Source organism: Vombatus ursinus, unplaced genomic scaffold, assembly GCF_900497805.2.
Source record: "Vombatus ursinus unplaced genomic scaffold, bare-nosed wombat genome assembly UNPS02010304.1, whole genome shotgun sequence".
NCBI lineage: Eukaryota > Metazoa > Chordata > Mammalia > Diprotodontia > Vombatidae > Vombatus > Vombatus ursinus.
In genome coordinates this window covers 6300286-6317268 of record NW_020950082.1, presented here as the reverse complement: position 1 = coordinate 6317268, position 16983 = coordinate 6300286, and the positions used below count along the sequence as shown (strand labels likewise).

At 38.3% G+C, this 16983-nt stretch overlaps 1 protein-coding gene across 4 annotated transcripts in view; it reads left to right on the top strand.

Annotated features, from left to right (window-relative positions):
- The window catches only part of MBNL2 (muscleblind like splicing regulator 2), a 166817-nt gene that overhangs the window by 94601 nt on the left and 55233 nt on the right, over positions 1-16983 (top strand). For all 4 annotated transcript variants that reach the window (XM_027854118.1, XM_027854115.1, XM_027854119.1 and 1 more), the window contains exon 3: positions 13060-13224. In XM_027854118.1, coding sequence (XP_027709919.1) covers positions 13060-13224 — 165 coding nt within the window. The remainder of the gene's footprint in view (positions 1-13059; positions 13225-16983) is intronic.

Here is a 16983-nt window from a genome sequence, read left to right as displayed (position 1 = left end):
AATGGCAGGATACAGGGGCATTAAGAGAGAGTGAGGAGTTGATCTAGATTGAGAGTCTGGGTGACTAGAAGGATAGAGGTGTTCTTGACAGCAATAGGGAAGTTGAGAAGAGGTGGATGTTTGGGAGGAAAATAATGTGTTCAGTTTTTCTTGTGAAGCTTTTAAGATTTTTAAAAGATATACAGTTTTAGACATATAGTAGGCAGGTGAAAATGTGAGACTGGAGGTTGGAACATCCACAGTTACTAGGCATGACCTGGCTGAAGATCCAGCAAAAGAGACTGAGGAGCAATATGGCCCTTTATTTATATCTCACTTTGGCTTGAAAATCTGTATTGATTTTGGTGACACTTATTAGTCTAGAATACTAACCTACTTTGAGAGGCAAAATAAATTGCACAGATTACCATAGACTGGAACTCATTTGGAGGAGATGAAACCAAAAGGAAAGAAGAGAGTAAAGATGAAAGAGTTAGAAATAATGATTGATGGAGCATGGCCCCAGATGAGAGAATGTGATCAGGCATACATACAGGTGGATAGAATTAGCCTTAAGAAGGAGGAAAGTCATCTCATCCTCCAGAACTGGAAAGCATATGGGAAGATATCAAGAAATATTGAGGCAGGGGCAGGTAGGTGGCACAGTGGATAGAGCATTGGCCCTAAAGTCAGGAGGACCTGAGTTCAAATCCGGCCTCAGACGAAACACTTGACACTTACTAGCTGTGTGATCCTGGACAAGTCTTTTAACCCCACTTGCCTTAAAAAAAAAAAAAGAAAAATATTCAGGTATGGAGTAAAGGATTTGAGTAAACACATATCCAGTGGTTTTACTTTTCAGTCAAATAAAAACGAATGGATAAATGGAGAGATAGATGAATGAATGGATGAAAAAACAATTATAAAGTACTTATGTTCTGGGCACTGTATAGGCACTTGGGATTCAAATATAAAAGTGGGAGTTTCTGCCCTCAGGGAGTTTACATTCTAATAGGGGAAAACAATACACAAAGTAGCTCAGTTGTGATCTGGGTTGTCCAAGGATTGTGAATGAAACCATAGAACGTTTGACTGCCATGCCTTCTTCAGTAGCAATGGTAGTATTGATTTGGTTGCTGTTAACACAGCAAGAGGTGGCTAGCACATAGAAATGCACACTAGGTGGCAGGGCAGATGGCAAAATGTCTTGATAGACCCCGGTGTCCTGGTGGATGGCTAGTTGGAATGTGGAGATCAAGTTAATTAAGGAAGGTCAACTTTGGCTAAGTAACTTCAACTCTCTTGGTTTCCTCATCTGTAAAATGAGAAGCTGCACTACAGGATCTCTCAGGACCCTTTCAACTCTGAGATAATATAATTCTAAGATTTTTCTAGAGGTCAGAAGATGACTACAACCAAGACTGAGGGCTGGGAGTGGGAGGTAGAGGATTAGTCGGATGGCATGATATTCAAGAAGAGTTTGCTAAGTGATTGATGACAGAGCAAAGACTTAGAAGTGGCAATGGGAGTGAAGTGAGCAGAACCAAGAGAACATTGTACACAATAACAGCCACATTGTGTGATGACTAATATTGATAAACTTAACCCTTCCTGGCAATACAAGGATCTAAGACATCTCCAGAGGCCTTGTGATAGAAAATGCTATCCACAACCAAAGAAAGAACTATGGAAACTGAATTGTTATTTTTTTTCTCTTCTGTTGAGTTTTGTTTCCTATTTCTGATGGTTCCTCCTATTGGTTTTAATTTTTACTTACAATATCACTAATGTGAAAATATGTTTAATATGAATGTAAATGTATAGCCTATATCAGATTGTGCACCGTCTTGGGGAGGGTGGTGGGGAAGAAGGGGGAGAAAAATTTTAAACTCAAAAGCATATGGAAGTGATTATTGATAAATCAAAAGAAATTACTTAAAAAAAAAAGAAATGCTCAGATTAAAAAAAAATAAGTGGCAATGGGAACAAGGAGCAGTCAAATCCCTTTCTACTCCTGCGAATCAGGTAGAATGAGTAAAAGAGCATTTAGTCCTACAAAGGGTTGCCAGACATATGATAATCCTTAAAGAAATGCCAAGTTTCAGTGAAGGAGAGAAGGAAGACATGCAGGATGTCTCAAAATTCTTATTGCAGTTTTAGGATTTAATACATAAGACTTTTGGAAACAATCTGTATAAGAATAAAAGATCAGAGATAAAGAGGGTATTTGTAATACAGTGTAAAATAGGACACAATAGAGGAGCTAGTGAATGGATGGACATCTATACTTCCTTCAGTGACTTCAAGCTATCAGGGTCAGAATAACTGAATTTCAAGGTACCAGCAAATATGAATCATGACCCAGAAGGATCTCAACAGACTAGAAAAATGGATTAAATATAATAAGGTAGAATTTAATGCTCAACTAAGTGGTACAGTGGATAGAGTGCTGAACTTGTAGTGACTAGTTATAGTGAATGAGGTCAGATCTAGTAACTGAATATCTGGGCAAATCACTTAAATTGCCTCAGTTTCCTCATCTATAAATCAGGATGATAATATCATCTACCTCCCAGGGTTGTTGTAAGGATGAAATGAGATAATATAGGTAAAGCATTTTGCAAACTTTCAAGTGCTACAAATGCTAGCTATTTTTTAAAGTTATATTTGAATTCCAAAAATGACCTGTACAAGTACAGAATGAGAAAATCATGGCTAGCAACAGTAAATACACAAAAACCTTGGGGACTTGAGAGGCCTGAACATTCAATAGTATGATATAGCAGCCTAAAAACTCATTCACACTTGGACTACCTTAATAAAAATGTCATTTCCAGAATAAGAGAAGTTTTACTCTGGGTATGCTGTGTCCCAGTCAGACAATCTAGAATGCAGTATTCAGTGCTGGGAATGACATTACAAGAGGACATTATTAAATAAGAACACACCTAGGGAAGTCCAACTAGGATGACTAGGGGATTTGAAAACTATGCCATATCAAGAATCAGTTGAAGGATCTGGGAATGTTTACCATAGAGCAGAGAGGCTTAGGATGGATATGATAGATGACTTCAGATATTTAAAGGGCTACTGTGGAGGAAAGGAGCTAAACTTGTTTTGCTTTGTCTCTAAGAATAGAACTAAGCTCAATGACAAGAAGTTACATAAGTTACATAGAGTAGATGATGTTAAGGGGGATATGTCCTAATGAGAACTATTTACAAGTGGAATGGACTGCTTTAGGAAGTAATGGGGTCTCCATCTTCTGGAGGGCTTCAGGTGGATATTGGATGACCCCTTGTCCAGGCTACTATGGAAGACATTCCAATTCAAGTGTAAGCTAGAATGGAATATTGAGGTTTTGTAATGCTCTTATTTTTTTTTTCCTTCTGAGATTCAGAGGATAGGGGATGGATACAGATAAGGGTGAGATAAGAGAAGGAGATAGTTTATGGCTAAAACATTAGCTGAAGGGACATGCTAGCCACAAGAGAAGAGAGAAAGATAGTTAAAACAAGAAACTTGCAGAATTAACAGTACCCAAGTTTCCAGGTACTTATGTTTTCACAGGATGAGATCTTCAGATGAATTGTCTTCACTTTTAGAACCTGGGGTTGGTCAACCTTTTCATGGGGAAATGAAACCTGAACTGGTTGCAAACCTTCAGTGAAAAGGAGAGTTGTCAAGATGATTTCTAAAAATTTCCCAATTGTGTCAGACTCTTGATAGGATGATCAAGATCAATATCCATATCCATGGAGATGAGGTCACAGCCTGTCATATTTTCTGCCAAAGTGGGATTTGGGCCGAACCAGTCAGGCTCTGAGAATCAACATTGTGTAGGGGCTAGCGTTTCAGCCTAGGAGTCAGAAAGACCTGGATTGAAGTCCTGCCTCAGATACATACCAGCTATGGTTGCTTGGTGCGTTACTTAAGTTCTGAGTACCCCAGACAACTCTCTTAAAATCATAAGTACCAATCTGAATTGACAGAGGAAGTTCATTACTGGAAGCTCCCTACCCTATGAAATCACAGATACAGTCAAAAACCAGTCAAGTGGTACATACCATAAAGCTTTGTCATAGGCATGGAATGTAGAACTTAGGGCAAAAGAGATCATGCAGTCCAGCCACTTCATTTTACTGATAAACTGAGGCCCAGGGAATTTAAATGATTTGCTCACAATCACACAGATAAATAAGATAGAGTGGACATTCAAACCCAAGTTCTCTTTTCAGCAAATCAAGTCGTCTTTCCACTATACAACACTCTCTTCTGCTAGTATTGATGACCATCTCTGTCTTCTTGGCCCAGCCTAGCTATAGACAGGACTATACATAGGGCTAGACTCCTAGAGTTCACTGATTTTTCCTCAAATACAACGAATTTTCTAGGGAGGAACCAGGGTTAAAAAAAAAAGTATGACTAAAAAGTAACTAAAAAGGTATTTTGTTTTGTTTTTTTAAGCTGTGGAAAGAAATGACCAGAACTATTTTTTTTAAAGATTAGCCAGGTCCTTGTGTACGGAATATATTAGAAAAGGAAGAGACCTGAGGTGAACAGACCAGTTAGAAAGTTGTTTCTGTAGTTTAGATGAGAATGAGAAGTAATGAGGGTCTGAACAAGGTTGGTGGCATTGGAAATGGAAAGGAAAGATTGTGCCGGAGAAAGCGGAAGGAAAGAACAAGACTTGAAAGATGATTGAATATGTGGACAAAGGAGAGGGAGTCCAAAATGACATTGAAACTTTGGGTGACTGGGAGAATGGTAGTGACAATAAATATAAAGTAATGAAGTCAGGAAGGACACTGGTATAGGAGGAAGTGGGAAAATCCGGTTTCAGGTGGGTTAAGTTTGAGATGCAAATAGAACTTAGGCTAACTATCAAGAGGAGTCCTCTCTTTGTTTATACTGGGGCAAAAAGAAAACATTTCCCAGACTCATATACCAACACTATTATCCTGTATGAATTAGAACTTCCCTGAGCTTGATGTACTACAGGCCTTTTTGAGGGTATGGGGAGATACAAACCTAGAAAAAAGCAATTATGTTGTCATGTACATGTTTCTTGGTAATTCACTTTTAGAACCAGATTTTCTACATTCTTTATTTTCACTGTACCCAACAGCCCTTTTAAAGATTTCTCATGTGGGAGAGAGAGAGTATTATGTAACTTCCCTGACTATGGGGGATGAGTCATCATATCATGAGTAAATATTGGTGTAATCTCTGTCTTTAATTTCTTCCAGTTACAGTTACAAGTTGTGTTCTCTTTCTCCCCAGATGATCATGAAGACATTTATCTATTTACATATTGTATCCCCCTCCCCTAGAAGAATGTAAACTTGGGGGCAAGGACTATTTTTATTGAGCCTTTGCATTCTTAGCACCTAACAGTGCCTTGTATACTTTTTTTTTGTACTATACTTTTGACTCTACCTCTTGCCTCAGTTTTCTCTTCTGTAAAAAGAGCGGACTGAACTCAATGGACTCTTACTTGCCTTCCAGTTCCAAATCTATAATCCCATGATTTTATTAGTGTAGGGAATTCTCAGTAAGGAACTTCCCTTGGCAATTTCCTCGCAATTAACAATCTTAGAAAGTTGCCTGGAACACTGAGAAGTTAGATGACTTACTCTGAGTCACATCAATATGTCAGAGGTGGAACTTGAATGGGATCTTCCTGACTCCAAAAGAGTGATCCATAGATTACAGTATGCTTCTCTATGCTTTGTACATAGTAAGTATTTAATAAATGCTTGCTGAATTTGATTAGATTCACTGGTACCATATTAGCTTGAGGTTATTTAAAAAAACTTTTTTTCATGCCTGCTTCTTGCCTTCCTATTTTGGACAGGGATTACATTTCATTGAAATTTGCCTTCTATGCCTTTTGGACTCCCTCTCCTTTGTCCACATATTCAATCATCTTTCAATGCTATGCAAATAGTATAACTTAACAAATATAATTTATCTTATTTAGTTCTCAGTTGGGAATAATTCCTATGAAAATCTGAGTCCCATAACTCACTTTGAAGCACAGAAATGAAAATATTAGCAACACTTTACCTTTAAGAAAATTCGTATTATATTAAGCACAGAGACAACTGGGAAAACAGTTAGGTTTGGTGGGGAGCCAGATTCTTTAAAATAATCATTTATGAAGCTATAGTAAGTGTTTTCACCTTATATAGGTTTTTTTTTTTAAAAGGTAATGTGGCAAAATGGATAGAAAACCAACCTTATGGTTGGGAAAACCTCTGTTCCAGTGCTGTCTCAGATACATGTTGGCTAGGTGATCTCTCAGTCTCTAAGGTACATCTCTAAGTTTCTGAGCAGTTGAAGGTCTACATTGGTAGAGAGAATTTCCTGGTCTGGAGCACCCAGTGTCAATGAAGTCACAGTTCAAAAACATTGTTCTTCTATTCTTCATGAGATGATTTTCTGTTGACCAGTGCCAATAATGCTATATATGTATATAAAGATGTAAAGTTTGCTGAACAATTTCCAAAAAACAAAAACCTATAACATAGCTGGTGCAAGTCCTGTAATGTTAACTTCATTGTGTAGATGAGGAATTGGACCTCAGAGATGTTAAGGGTTTTACCCACAGCCATACAGGTAGTAGGGCAGGTAGGTGGCACAGTGGGTAGAGTGGTGGGCATAGAGCCTGGAGACCTAAGTTCTAATATGGCCTCAGACCTTAATAGCTATGTGACCCTGGACAATTCACTTCAGCTTGTTTGCGTTAGTTTCCTCATCTGTAAAATGAGCTGGAGAAGAAAATTGCAAATAATTCCAGTATCTTTGCCAAGAAAACCCCAAATAGAGTCACAGAGAGTCAGACATGACTGAAACAACTCAACAACAACAACTACAACAACAGCAATTCAGCTAGTAAGTTCCAAAGCTGGAATTTGAACCAGGTATTTTCCAACTGCCAAGTCCAGTGTGCTTTCCATTTCATTGTGCTTCCTTTCTAATTTTTAAAGAATTATTTTCTTCAGTGAGCTTTTGGACCTCCTTTTCCATTTAGCCAGTTCTGCTTTTTAAGGCATTCTTTTCTTCATTGGCTTTTTGGACCTCTTTTACCATTTGGCCTAGTCTGTTTTTTAAGGTGTTATTTTCTTCAGAATTTGTGTGTGTGTGTGTGTGTGTGTTCCCTTTACCAAGCCGTTGACTCGCTTTTTCATGATTCTCTTGCTTCACTCTCATTTCTAATCCCAATGTTTCCTCTACTTCTCTTACTTGATTTTCAAAATCCTTTTTGAGCTCTTCCATGTCCTGAGACCAATTCATATTTTTCTTGGAAGCTTTGGATGTAGGAGCTTTGACTTTGTTGTCTTCTTCTGAGTGTGTGTTTTGATCTTCCTTGTCACCATAGTAACTTTCTATGATCAAAGTTTTTTTTTTTCATTGTTTGCTTATTTTCCTAGCCTATTACTTGACTTTTTAACTCTTTGTTAAGGTAGGGCTCTGCTTCCATGGTAGAGAGCAAACCGTCCCAAGCTCCAGGGGTTTTATGCAGCTGTTTTCAGAGATACTTCTAGGGACTTGTAAGTTTTCAGTTCTTCCAAAGTGGTATGATCTAAGGCGACGTATTTACTATTCTCCTGGCCTGTGCTCTGGTATATGAGTGACCACAAGCACTCTTTTCTGCCCTGGAACTTTGAGAAGGATTCCCCCTCCACTGTGGCCATAAGCTCTGCTGTACTAGTTCTCCTCCTAGCCCTGGGACTGCCACCTAGGATTTCAATCTGGATCCAAGTATAGGCCAAACAACAAAGTCCTGCCCCAGTGCTAGCAAGAAGACCTCTGTAATCTCCTTCTGACCAACTGTTCAACTTCCTTACCACCTGGGGACTCAGAGCTCCAGAAGCAGCCACTGCCTTTGCCGCTGCTGATTGAGTCACCCCCAAGTCCTGTTCCTGATTTGCTAGGGCCAGGGCTGTGCTGGCTTGGCATGTGCTGGACTGCGCTCCTATCTCACCCTGTGCTTCCAGTCAACCTTCCAAGTTGTCTTGGGCTGGACATTTGTTTCACTCTATCTTTTGGGGGTTCTGCTGCTGTAGAGTTTATTTAGAGTCACTTTTTAAAGGGGGAGAGAGCTCAGGTGAGTCCCTACCTTTACTCTGCCAGCTTGGCTCCACCTCATTGTGCTTCCTATGCTTCAAAAAGCAGGAAAATGTCCTCAAAGACTCTACCTGTATCCCTATAGTTTTTTACTCAAGCCTTTTCCCTCTTCTTCACATCATTCAAATACCTATGCCATTGCAAACATAAGAATTCCTGAAGTTGCTGTAATCCAATAACAGAGTCATCATACTTTTGGCTTCTCACATATTTCTGCCATATTTTTAATAAAAAACTAAAAATAAGAGAGATAAGGAGATAGAGACAGAGATAGAGAATATATAAGGAAGAAGTCAGATTAGCAGTAGGAAAGAAAATGATTAAAAGTACAACTTGTCCAACTTTTCTCCAGAAGGATATGTTGTCTCCTCATTTGTAGTATAAAATTCAAAGGGTGATGGGTTTTTCCTGACACATCAACATTTTTTTTTTGCATTTCTATACCCTGCTTTCTTCATTTTTTTTTTTTTGTGACATACTGTGTGACATTCAGTCACGTTTGCATAATGATGTGCTTCTATCTATCTTCTGTCTACCTGGGTATTTTCTTACACATTGTTAACTATATCAAATAGCTCATTCCTTTTCACAAAATTGTTTTTTCTTTGAGATTTTTGAAGCCTACAAGAGATCATCTCAAGATTATGCTATGTGGTATACTTCAGTTTTGTTCTTAGAATATATGCACCTACCCATAGGTGGTATACTTCAAAACTGATGACAATCCAGAAAAAGCATCTTTGGATGGAGTATTTCTAGAGACTTACCCCATTCTGTTTAAGATAATGTTAAACATATACATTATTGCATTGTGGACACTCATTTTAAATTAACTTTGACATAAATTTTCAGATATTGATTAGGTCCCATTGCCCACCACAGAACCTAACAAGAAACTAATGTATGTCTGGATGATTCTGTAGCATCTGTAAGCATCTGTCATCTTGTCATCAAGAATACTTATTTTTCTCTGATCAGTACTCCATGTTCACTTACAGAATCAACTAAATAATACATAATGCCCTCAAAAATCTACATTCTTTCTCAGATACTAATTCTTCCTGCCCAATCGATTCTGCTATGAAAGGCAATATTGCACATTATTCTTACTGGGAATGAGGAAGGCACATTAGGAAGTTGCATTAACTCTCATGGAAACAGAGTTCCATTAATAAATTACCAACCAGTTCAGTATACTAACTGGTATTTGCAAGCAAATGCTGTTTTTCAGCCCCAAACAGATGTTTTTCTTCTCAATATATCTAACACAGAAGCAAACAAAAAGATTAGCCATCATACAGACAATTACATTAGGAGCCAGATCTTAACAACTAAATTGGTTGGTGTATGGAAATATAGCTCATCTTATTCCTCCACTCTGGAATTCTGTGCTTTCTCTAACACTAGCCTTTTTATTCATTTCACTCATAGGTCTGTACATGCCTCCTTGAATCCTTGGAGATATGTGTGTGTATATACATACATACATATATACATACATAAATATATGTATATATGAGGTAAGCATTTGTGCGCATCAGTATTAATGTGGACTGAGAAAGAGGTAAATCCTGGGCCCTGCAGTATTTAAAGCTGCTCATAGGGGAAAAATTTTTACATATTCAATACCAGTCCCATCTTTTTTACATCTAAATTGCAAACTCCTGCAGGGCTCTCACTAGAAGATTCTCTGTCCTTCATAAAAACAGGCTGGCTATATCTGAGCATACAGCCTGCAATTGTATAGGGAAGATCAAGCCAAGCAAATTGTAGGCAGCCCAAAAGTAAATTAAGTCTGTGTAAAACATGTTAACTATAGATATTAAGAATTAGACAACTGAGGTTATATCTATTGTTCCTTTTTCTGCAGAATGTCTGCTTTTTAATGAAGCTTGTAAATAAAATCATTCCCTTGATGGTCAGTGGACAAATAATAAAGATTATTAAGGACTCAAACGTAATGCTGGTTAACATATCTTGATTTGGGTCTTTATTTTCTAGAAACTTTTTATCACTTAAAATGAACATTTCATTCTGAATAGGTGATGCATAAAAATATTGTTATTTAGGAAATAAAGTTCAAACTTTATTTCATTCCAAATTCTGTTACTACTCAGGTCCCTGCTCATGCATGGCTGTCACTCAGCTGATCAAACTGTAGTGTTCACAGTCCCCTAGCATCACACACACACACACACACACACACACACACACACACACACACCCCCTTAGCAGTTTACCATTAGGCATTTACACTGTCACTGATACCTTTTTCACCATACCTCAATCACCAGAAATCAGTGTGTTCCTGTTCTAGAATGCTTAGTGAGGTTCAGATTCACGTAGCCTGCAAACAACTACAGGAAATTATAAGGTAAACACTTGGAAACCTTCTCTTTTGACTAATTTCTCATCTGTTGCCAGGGAGTGTCTGTTTTGCCTATGCTCCTGTCATTGCTATTTCAATGGTGAGGAAAAGGCATTTATCTAGTAAATTTGGGCAGTGTAAATAGCTAACCCGGATAGAATCATAGAATCTCTGAGTTGTAAGGGTCTTTAGAGATCATCTAGCCAAGATTCTTAACTTGGGATCTGTAAACTTTACATACATACAGAGAGAGAGAGAGGTCTATGTCGATGTCTATGTCTATGTCTATGTCTATGTCTATTTATGTGTGTGTAAAATTTACAGACCCTAGGTTAAGAATCCTAGCTAGATAATCCATACAGTGTATATATGTGTGTGTGTGTATATGTATATATATATATATACACACACATATATAATATGTATCTGTTTGTGTGATTATGAATATTCTGCATGTATATGTACACAGACACACATGTATATATTTGATAATATTTCAATGTAATTGGTTTCCTTTGTAACCCTTGTATTTTATCTTCTGCATTTAAAAACATTATTCTAAGAAAGGTTCCAGGAGTTTCACTAGACTGGCAAAGGGGACCATGACATAAAAAATATTAAGAATTCTTGATATAGTCCATGTACGAATCTTAATCATAGTAAACAACAACAATAATAATAATAATAATAATTCACATGTGTATATAGTACATTCTTCATAGAAGCACTATTAGTGTAAATATTATTATTCCCATTTTACAGGTGAGTAAACTGAGGCTCTGAGATGAAGACTACAAAATGCCCAGGGTCTCACAGCTAATGAAAAATACTACTGAAGTAGTATTTAATGATTTAAACACAGGTATCCTATGGGTTCGGTGCTCTTTCTACTATGCCATGCTAGCTCTCATTCTTGATGAGTAGTCATCCAGCCCCACCTTTAACACCTTTAATGATGGGGCAGTATGATCTTATAAGACATCCTAATTCTGATTACTGCATGTTTTTATGCTTCAGTAATAAAAGGACCTGTAATTTCATTTCTGTGACCACTCCTTCCACTGATTCAGATCACAATCCCTTAGTAGATTGGTAATGGTATATTATTATAGTCCAAAAAAAAAGAATGTTTGAAGCTGTGCAACTCCAAGATCAGAACAATTCTAACACAGTAGATATATAGTTCATTACCTGGCCTGTTCTTGAAACTTTTCCAGAATGATGGCACCTCCCAGAACTTGTCCTCCACGGGCATAGCTTTAAGACTCTAAGGTAACCACCACACCATGATTCATTCAATATTCAATAAATATTTATTAATCACCTACCATGTGCCAGGCATTATACCAGATGGCAGGGATCCATAGACAAAAGCTAAACAGTCTGTGTCCTCAAGAAGCTTATATTCTACTGGGAAGAGGGAGAAGGGAACAAAATGTATATGGAGAATTAAGTACAAATTTGGAGATTGGGGAAGGGCACTAGAATCTGGGACTGGGATGATAGTAAAAATAGGCCCTTGTATAGGAGGGGACATTTGAGTTGAGCTTTAAAAGGAGATAGAGATTCTTCAAGGTGAAAGTGAAAAGGAGATGCATTCCAGAAATGGGAAATAGTTTGTGCAACAGCATGGAGATTGAACATGGAGTGTTATCATTTACAATACATAGTAAGTAGGCCAGTTTGGCTAAAACGTAAAGGAGAATAAAATATAATAAGCCTGGAAAGGCAGTTTGGACAAGTTTGTATTTTGCCCCAGAGGCAAAAGGGAAACCTTGGAGTAGGGCAGTAGTGGAGGGATTGCTGTCCATTCTGCCTACATTTACCTTGATGTCTGTCTGGCACAAATAAACCAGTTTAATAATAATAACTAACATTTACATAGCACTTTGGATTTGCAAAGTGCTTCACAAATACTATATCATTTAAACAGCCCTGGAAGGTAGGTGCTATTATCATTTCCCATTTTGTTGTTGTGTCGTTTTTTCAGTGGTGTCCAACTCTTCATGACTCCATTTGGGGTTTTCTTGGCAAAGATAGTGGAGTGGTTTGCCATTTCCCTCTCCAGCTCATTTTACACATGAGGAAATTGAGGCAAACAGGGTTAAGTGGCTTGCCCAGGGTCACATAGCTAGTAAGTGTCTGAGACTTCATTTGAATTTAGGTCCAGTTGCCAGGTCTAGACAGGTTCCTTCCTCTAGGTCCATCACTATCCACTGTACCACCTAGCTGTTCTAACCAGTTCATAGCAAGCACTTTGACCTACATGTCGAGAAGCAGCATAACTGTGCCCCTGCCCTCCCTGTCATTTCCATTCCTTGTAATGTTCATCTGGAGCAGAAGCCCACCTGAAACAATTTGCTAGGCCATGTTTTCAGAGAGAGTGTCCCAGCAATAAATTCAGGAAGCTTCTACATCTCTCCTCTGACAGGTCTGCAGTTAGATGTTATGCCACCCTCAGAGTGGCCTGGGCAGGGAGGGGGTTGTGTTTCTGGGTCCATCATAGACTTTGGTATAGCACCAATTCTGAACTCCTTTTAAAAGCTTTAAATTTTTTTTTTGGAATGTTTCCTTTGTAGGGTCGTTGCTCAAGGGAGAACTGCAAGTATCTTCACCCACCGACACATTTAAAAACCCAACTAGAAATTAACGGGAGGAACAATTTGATCCAACAAAAAACTGCAGCAGCAATGCTTGCCCAGCAGATGCAATTTATGTTTCCAGGAACACCGCTTCATCCAGTTGTGAGTACCTTTTATCTAATGATGGCGCTGATGGTTAAAATGTAGGAACAATCAGAACCATATTGACCTGAAAAAAAAAATGTCCTCCAAATACTGGTCCTTTAATTGGAACCAAAACTAATATACTCTGGTAGCCTCAGAAAAGGTAGAAAAGAGCCGTCTATATATTCATCTGGGAACAAGTATGATGGCATGGTTTGCAAAGGGCAATTCTCTAAATTACATCAAGAAAGACTTGGATTGGCCACAAACTCCATGTGTCAACAGTCAGGAAATGGCTGTCCTATTTATTTATTTCTCTCATGAATTATTTTCTTGTGGTTTAATGGAAAAGTGAGAGCTGGAAGTAGCAGCTTAGTGGAGAATTTGCTAAACCTTATTTCATGAGTATATTTATCCATGTTTTATTATCATTGACTTCAAACCTTATGGGACAACTGCTTTTCCCTCCTTTAACTTTTTCACTCCATTAGATTGTAAGCTCCCTGAGGGCAGGATTCTTTCCCTTTTTGTGTATCCCCAGTGCTTAACACAGTGCCTGGCACATACTAGGTGCTTATCAAATGTTTATTGATTCTTTTATTGATTGGAGGCAGGGAAATTGGATTCAAAATATTGCTCTGCTACTTATTAGCTGGTCAAGTCACAGCTTCTCTGAACCTCAGTTTTACAAGTTCATAGACTTAGTGCTGGAAGGGCCCCCAGAGGCCATCTAGCTCAACCTACTCATTTAACAGATGAGAAAATTAAAGAACAGAGAGGTAAAGGGACTTACCCAGAGACACAGAACTTCTAAGTAGGAAGCAGAATCTGAACCCAAGTCTTCCTGACTCCAACTCCGGAGCTCTGTTCACTTCTTTTCAGCTAGGAGAGGACTGGATTGAATAAAGCGTCTAGGATGTCTTAGAGCTCTAAACTCTCCACTCACCCCAGACTGATGCTTATGAAAGAATGTCAATATTTGGAATGTTCTTTTGGTAATATCAGAGGCATACATACAGACATAAGATAGCAGACCAAGGAAAGAAAATTAAGTTGTGGATTAGCCCATAGAAGATACAATGCCATAAGGTCTTCCCTGTCTCTTATACTGCAAACATAATCCCATCTTTCAGGATTCCTTCTCTGAGGATGTGGTGGGCGAGAGAGTGGCCCTAAGACTGAATTCCTCGGAGTGGGGGATGAAAGGAAGGAAAGGCAATAAGCTTATAAACACTTATTTTGTAAAATGCATGTTCATCCCCTTTTTACATAATGTTTGAAAGCACTGATTTTCCCTAAAGGGTTGTCAATTGTTTTCAGGGATGCAAATGAGAGTTTGGCAGAGAGAGTATATTTGACTCTACTAGGTTTGATTCATGTTTATGAATTGTTCATTTAAAAAGACCAATTAAAAAAAAAAACACTTGTGTGAGTCTTTGGAGGTTTGAAAGCAAACCACACACACAAAAAGCACTATTGTTTAAAAAAATCAGTCTTTATTGTGTGAAAAATTACATATTACTGAAGCCCTCAAATTAAAATGGTATGCTTTGGATAGGAATATGCTTGAATTTATTCTTATTTGGTTGAGGATTAGATGCTTTGGTCCATACCTAAACTCTCCATGCCTTTGTACAGCACAGAGTCCCCAAGATTACAGAGCAATTCCTGCCTGGGCTAACAAATACTTAAGCCCTGCCTTCCTTCCAATAATATTGTTGGTTGCATTATGATCATTTTTTTTCCTATGTTAAGTGCGTCTCACTTTCATTTTCTAGCTACAGTATTCCCTTTATCCTTTTGAGTTAAGTGCTACATAACCCAGTTACCAGAAGCCTGTGATTAATTTCATATTGACTGAGAAACACATTTGCTAGATGTTGAACAGGGCATACAAAAGACAATCCTGTTTTATCAGATCATATATTCTAATTATGATGGGAACAAATACAACTTTTTATTTTAAAATCTTTGCAGTTTACTAGAAAGCTAGAAGAGTTGAGTTCAGTGGGGGCATGTATGGGAAGACAAAGTTCTTGTTATGATTTCAACAATCTGACCTCTTACTAGTCACAAAGTAACAATTTGTGGAAGAACTAGACTTTGAATGGTGGGGTAGTTTTGTTGACTAGGAGGCTCAAAGGATAAAATGAGGAAGAAGAAAAAAATGGAGATTTTACTTAGTGGAGGCCAAGTAGGTGATTTTGAAGTTGGTGAGCATAGGAGTCCCAAGATCCTTGAGTTTTCTTTTATTGCTATTCTCTCTGTGTCTCTCTGTATTTGTATGTCTGTCTCTCATTTGTTTAGCCTTTTCTTATATAAACTCTGATAATAGTGTTATCTGTTCTTCTGGCTATCACCCACACCCACAGATGCTCATTCCTGTCTTCTATTTCATTCATTGTTGTTGTCCAGTTGTGTCTGATTCTTCATGACCCCATGGACCAATGCTGTGGCACCAATGGCAAAGGTACAGTAGTGGTTTGCATATCCTTCTCCAGTGGATTAAGACAAACAGAGATTAAGTGACTTGCTGAGGGTCACATAGCTAGAAAGTGTCTGAGACCAGATTTGAACTCACATCTTCCTGACTCCAGGTCTAGTGCTGTATCCACTGAGCCACCTAGCTGCCTCCATTTCACTCATACTGGTTTCTAATTCCCCTTTTAAAGCTTTTCCTGATCCTTCTTAATACTAGTTCCTTCCATCTGTTTATTATTGCCAGTTTATCCTGTATATATCATGTTTATATATAGTTTTTTTTACACGTTGTCACCCTCATTGGTTTCCTTGAGAGCAGAGAGTGCCTTGTTGTCTTTCTGCCTGTTTTCTTTTAAAGAAGGGTTTTCTTTCCATTCTCTTTCTAATTCCTTACCTTTTCAAGGACTGTCTATAATATCTTCCCATGAATGCTTATTTTCCATAAATATAGTAAGATGCAGTAGAAAATATATATCCCAAGTCCTAGAATTCTAATACTGTTCTTTCTAATTCTTCTCATTGCGTGATACTACTGTTGGCATCCTATTTTGACTTTGAGCCTCTGGAACTTTTTACTATCATCACATAACCATAATTTCCCAAATACCCAACCACTTCTTCCCATCCCTACTAGGAGTTAATGCTGAGGCCCACGACTGCCTTTTGTAAATGCTGATCTCCTGAAGTGTCCAAACCTCATCCTCCACCTTCAGCAAGCTTTATTACAAGCCCTTTGAATCACCCTTTCTTGACTCTGAGGTTCAACTTCATGCTACTGCCTAATTGTTTCCTTTCTGATAGTTATAGTCAACTTTTGAAAAAACCTGCTAATTGGTCTTCCAGACTCAAGTCCCCACCCAGCCCATCCTCCACTCAGCTGCCAAGCTGATTTTCCTGAAGTAGAAGACTTGCCATGTCACCCCACCTCTTCCACTAAACTCCAATGGTTCCCTATTCCCTCCAGGATCTAAAATAAAATCCTCCATTTGGATTATAAAGCCCTCTGTAATCTGTCCTCTTCTTACCTTTCCAGTTTTTTTACACTTTACTGCCCTGTCCTACCTCCGCCTACCAGGTACTCTGAAATCCAGTGACAATAGTTTTCTTGCTGTTCCTCTCATGAGCCATTTCATCTCTCAAGAGTTTTTACTTGTTCTCTCCCATGCCTGGAATTCTCTCCTTCCTCTTCTCCACTTCCCAGCTTCCCAGGCTAGGAAGTTGAGTCTAGCTAAAATCCGACCTCCTGTAAAAAGCTTTTCCTGATCCTTCTTAATACTAGTTCCTTCCATCTGTTTA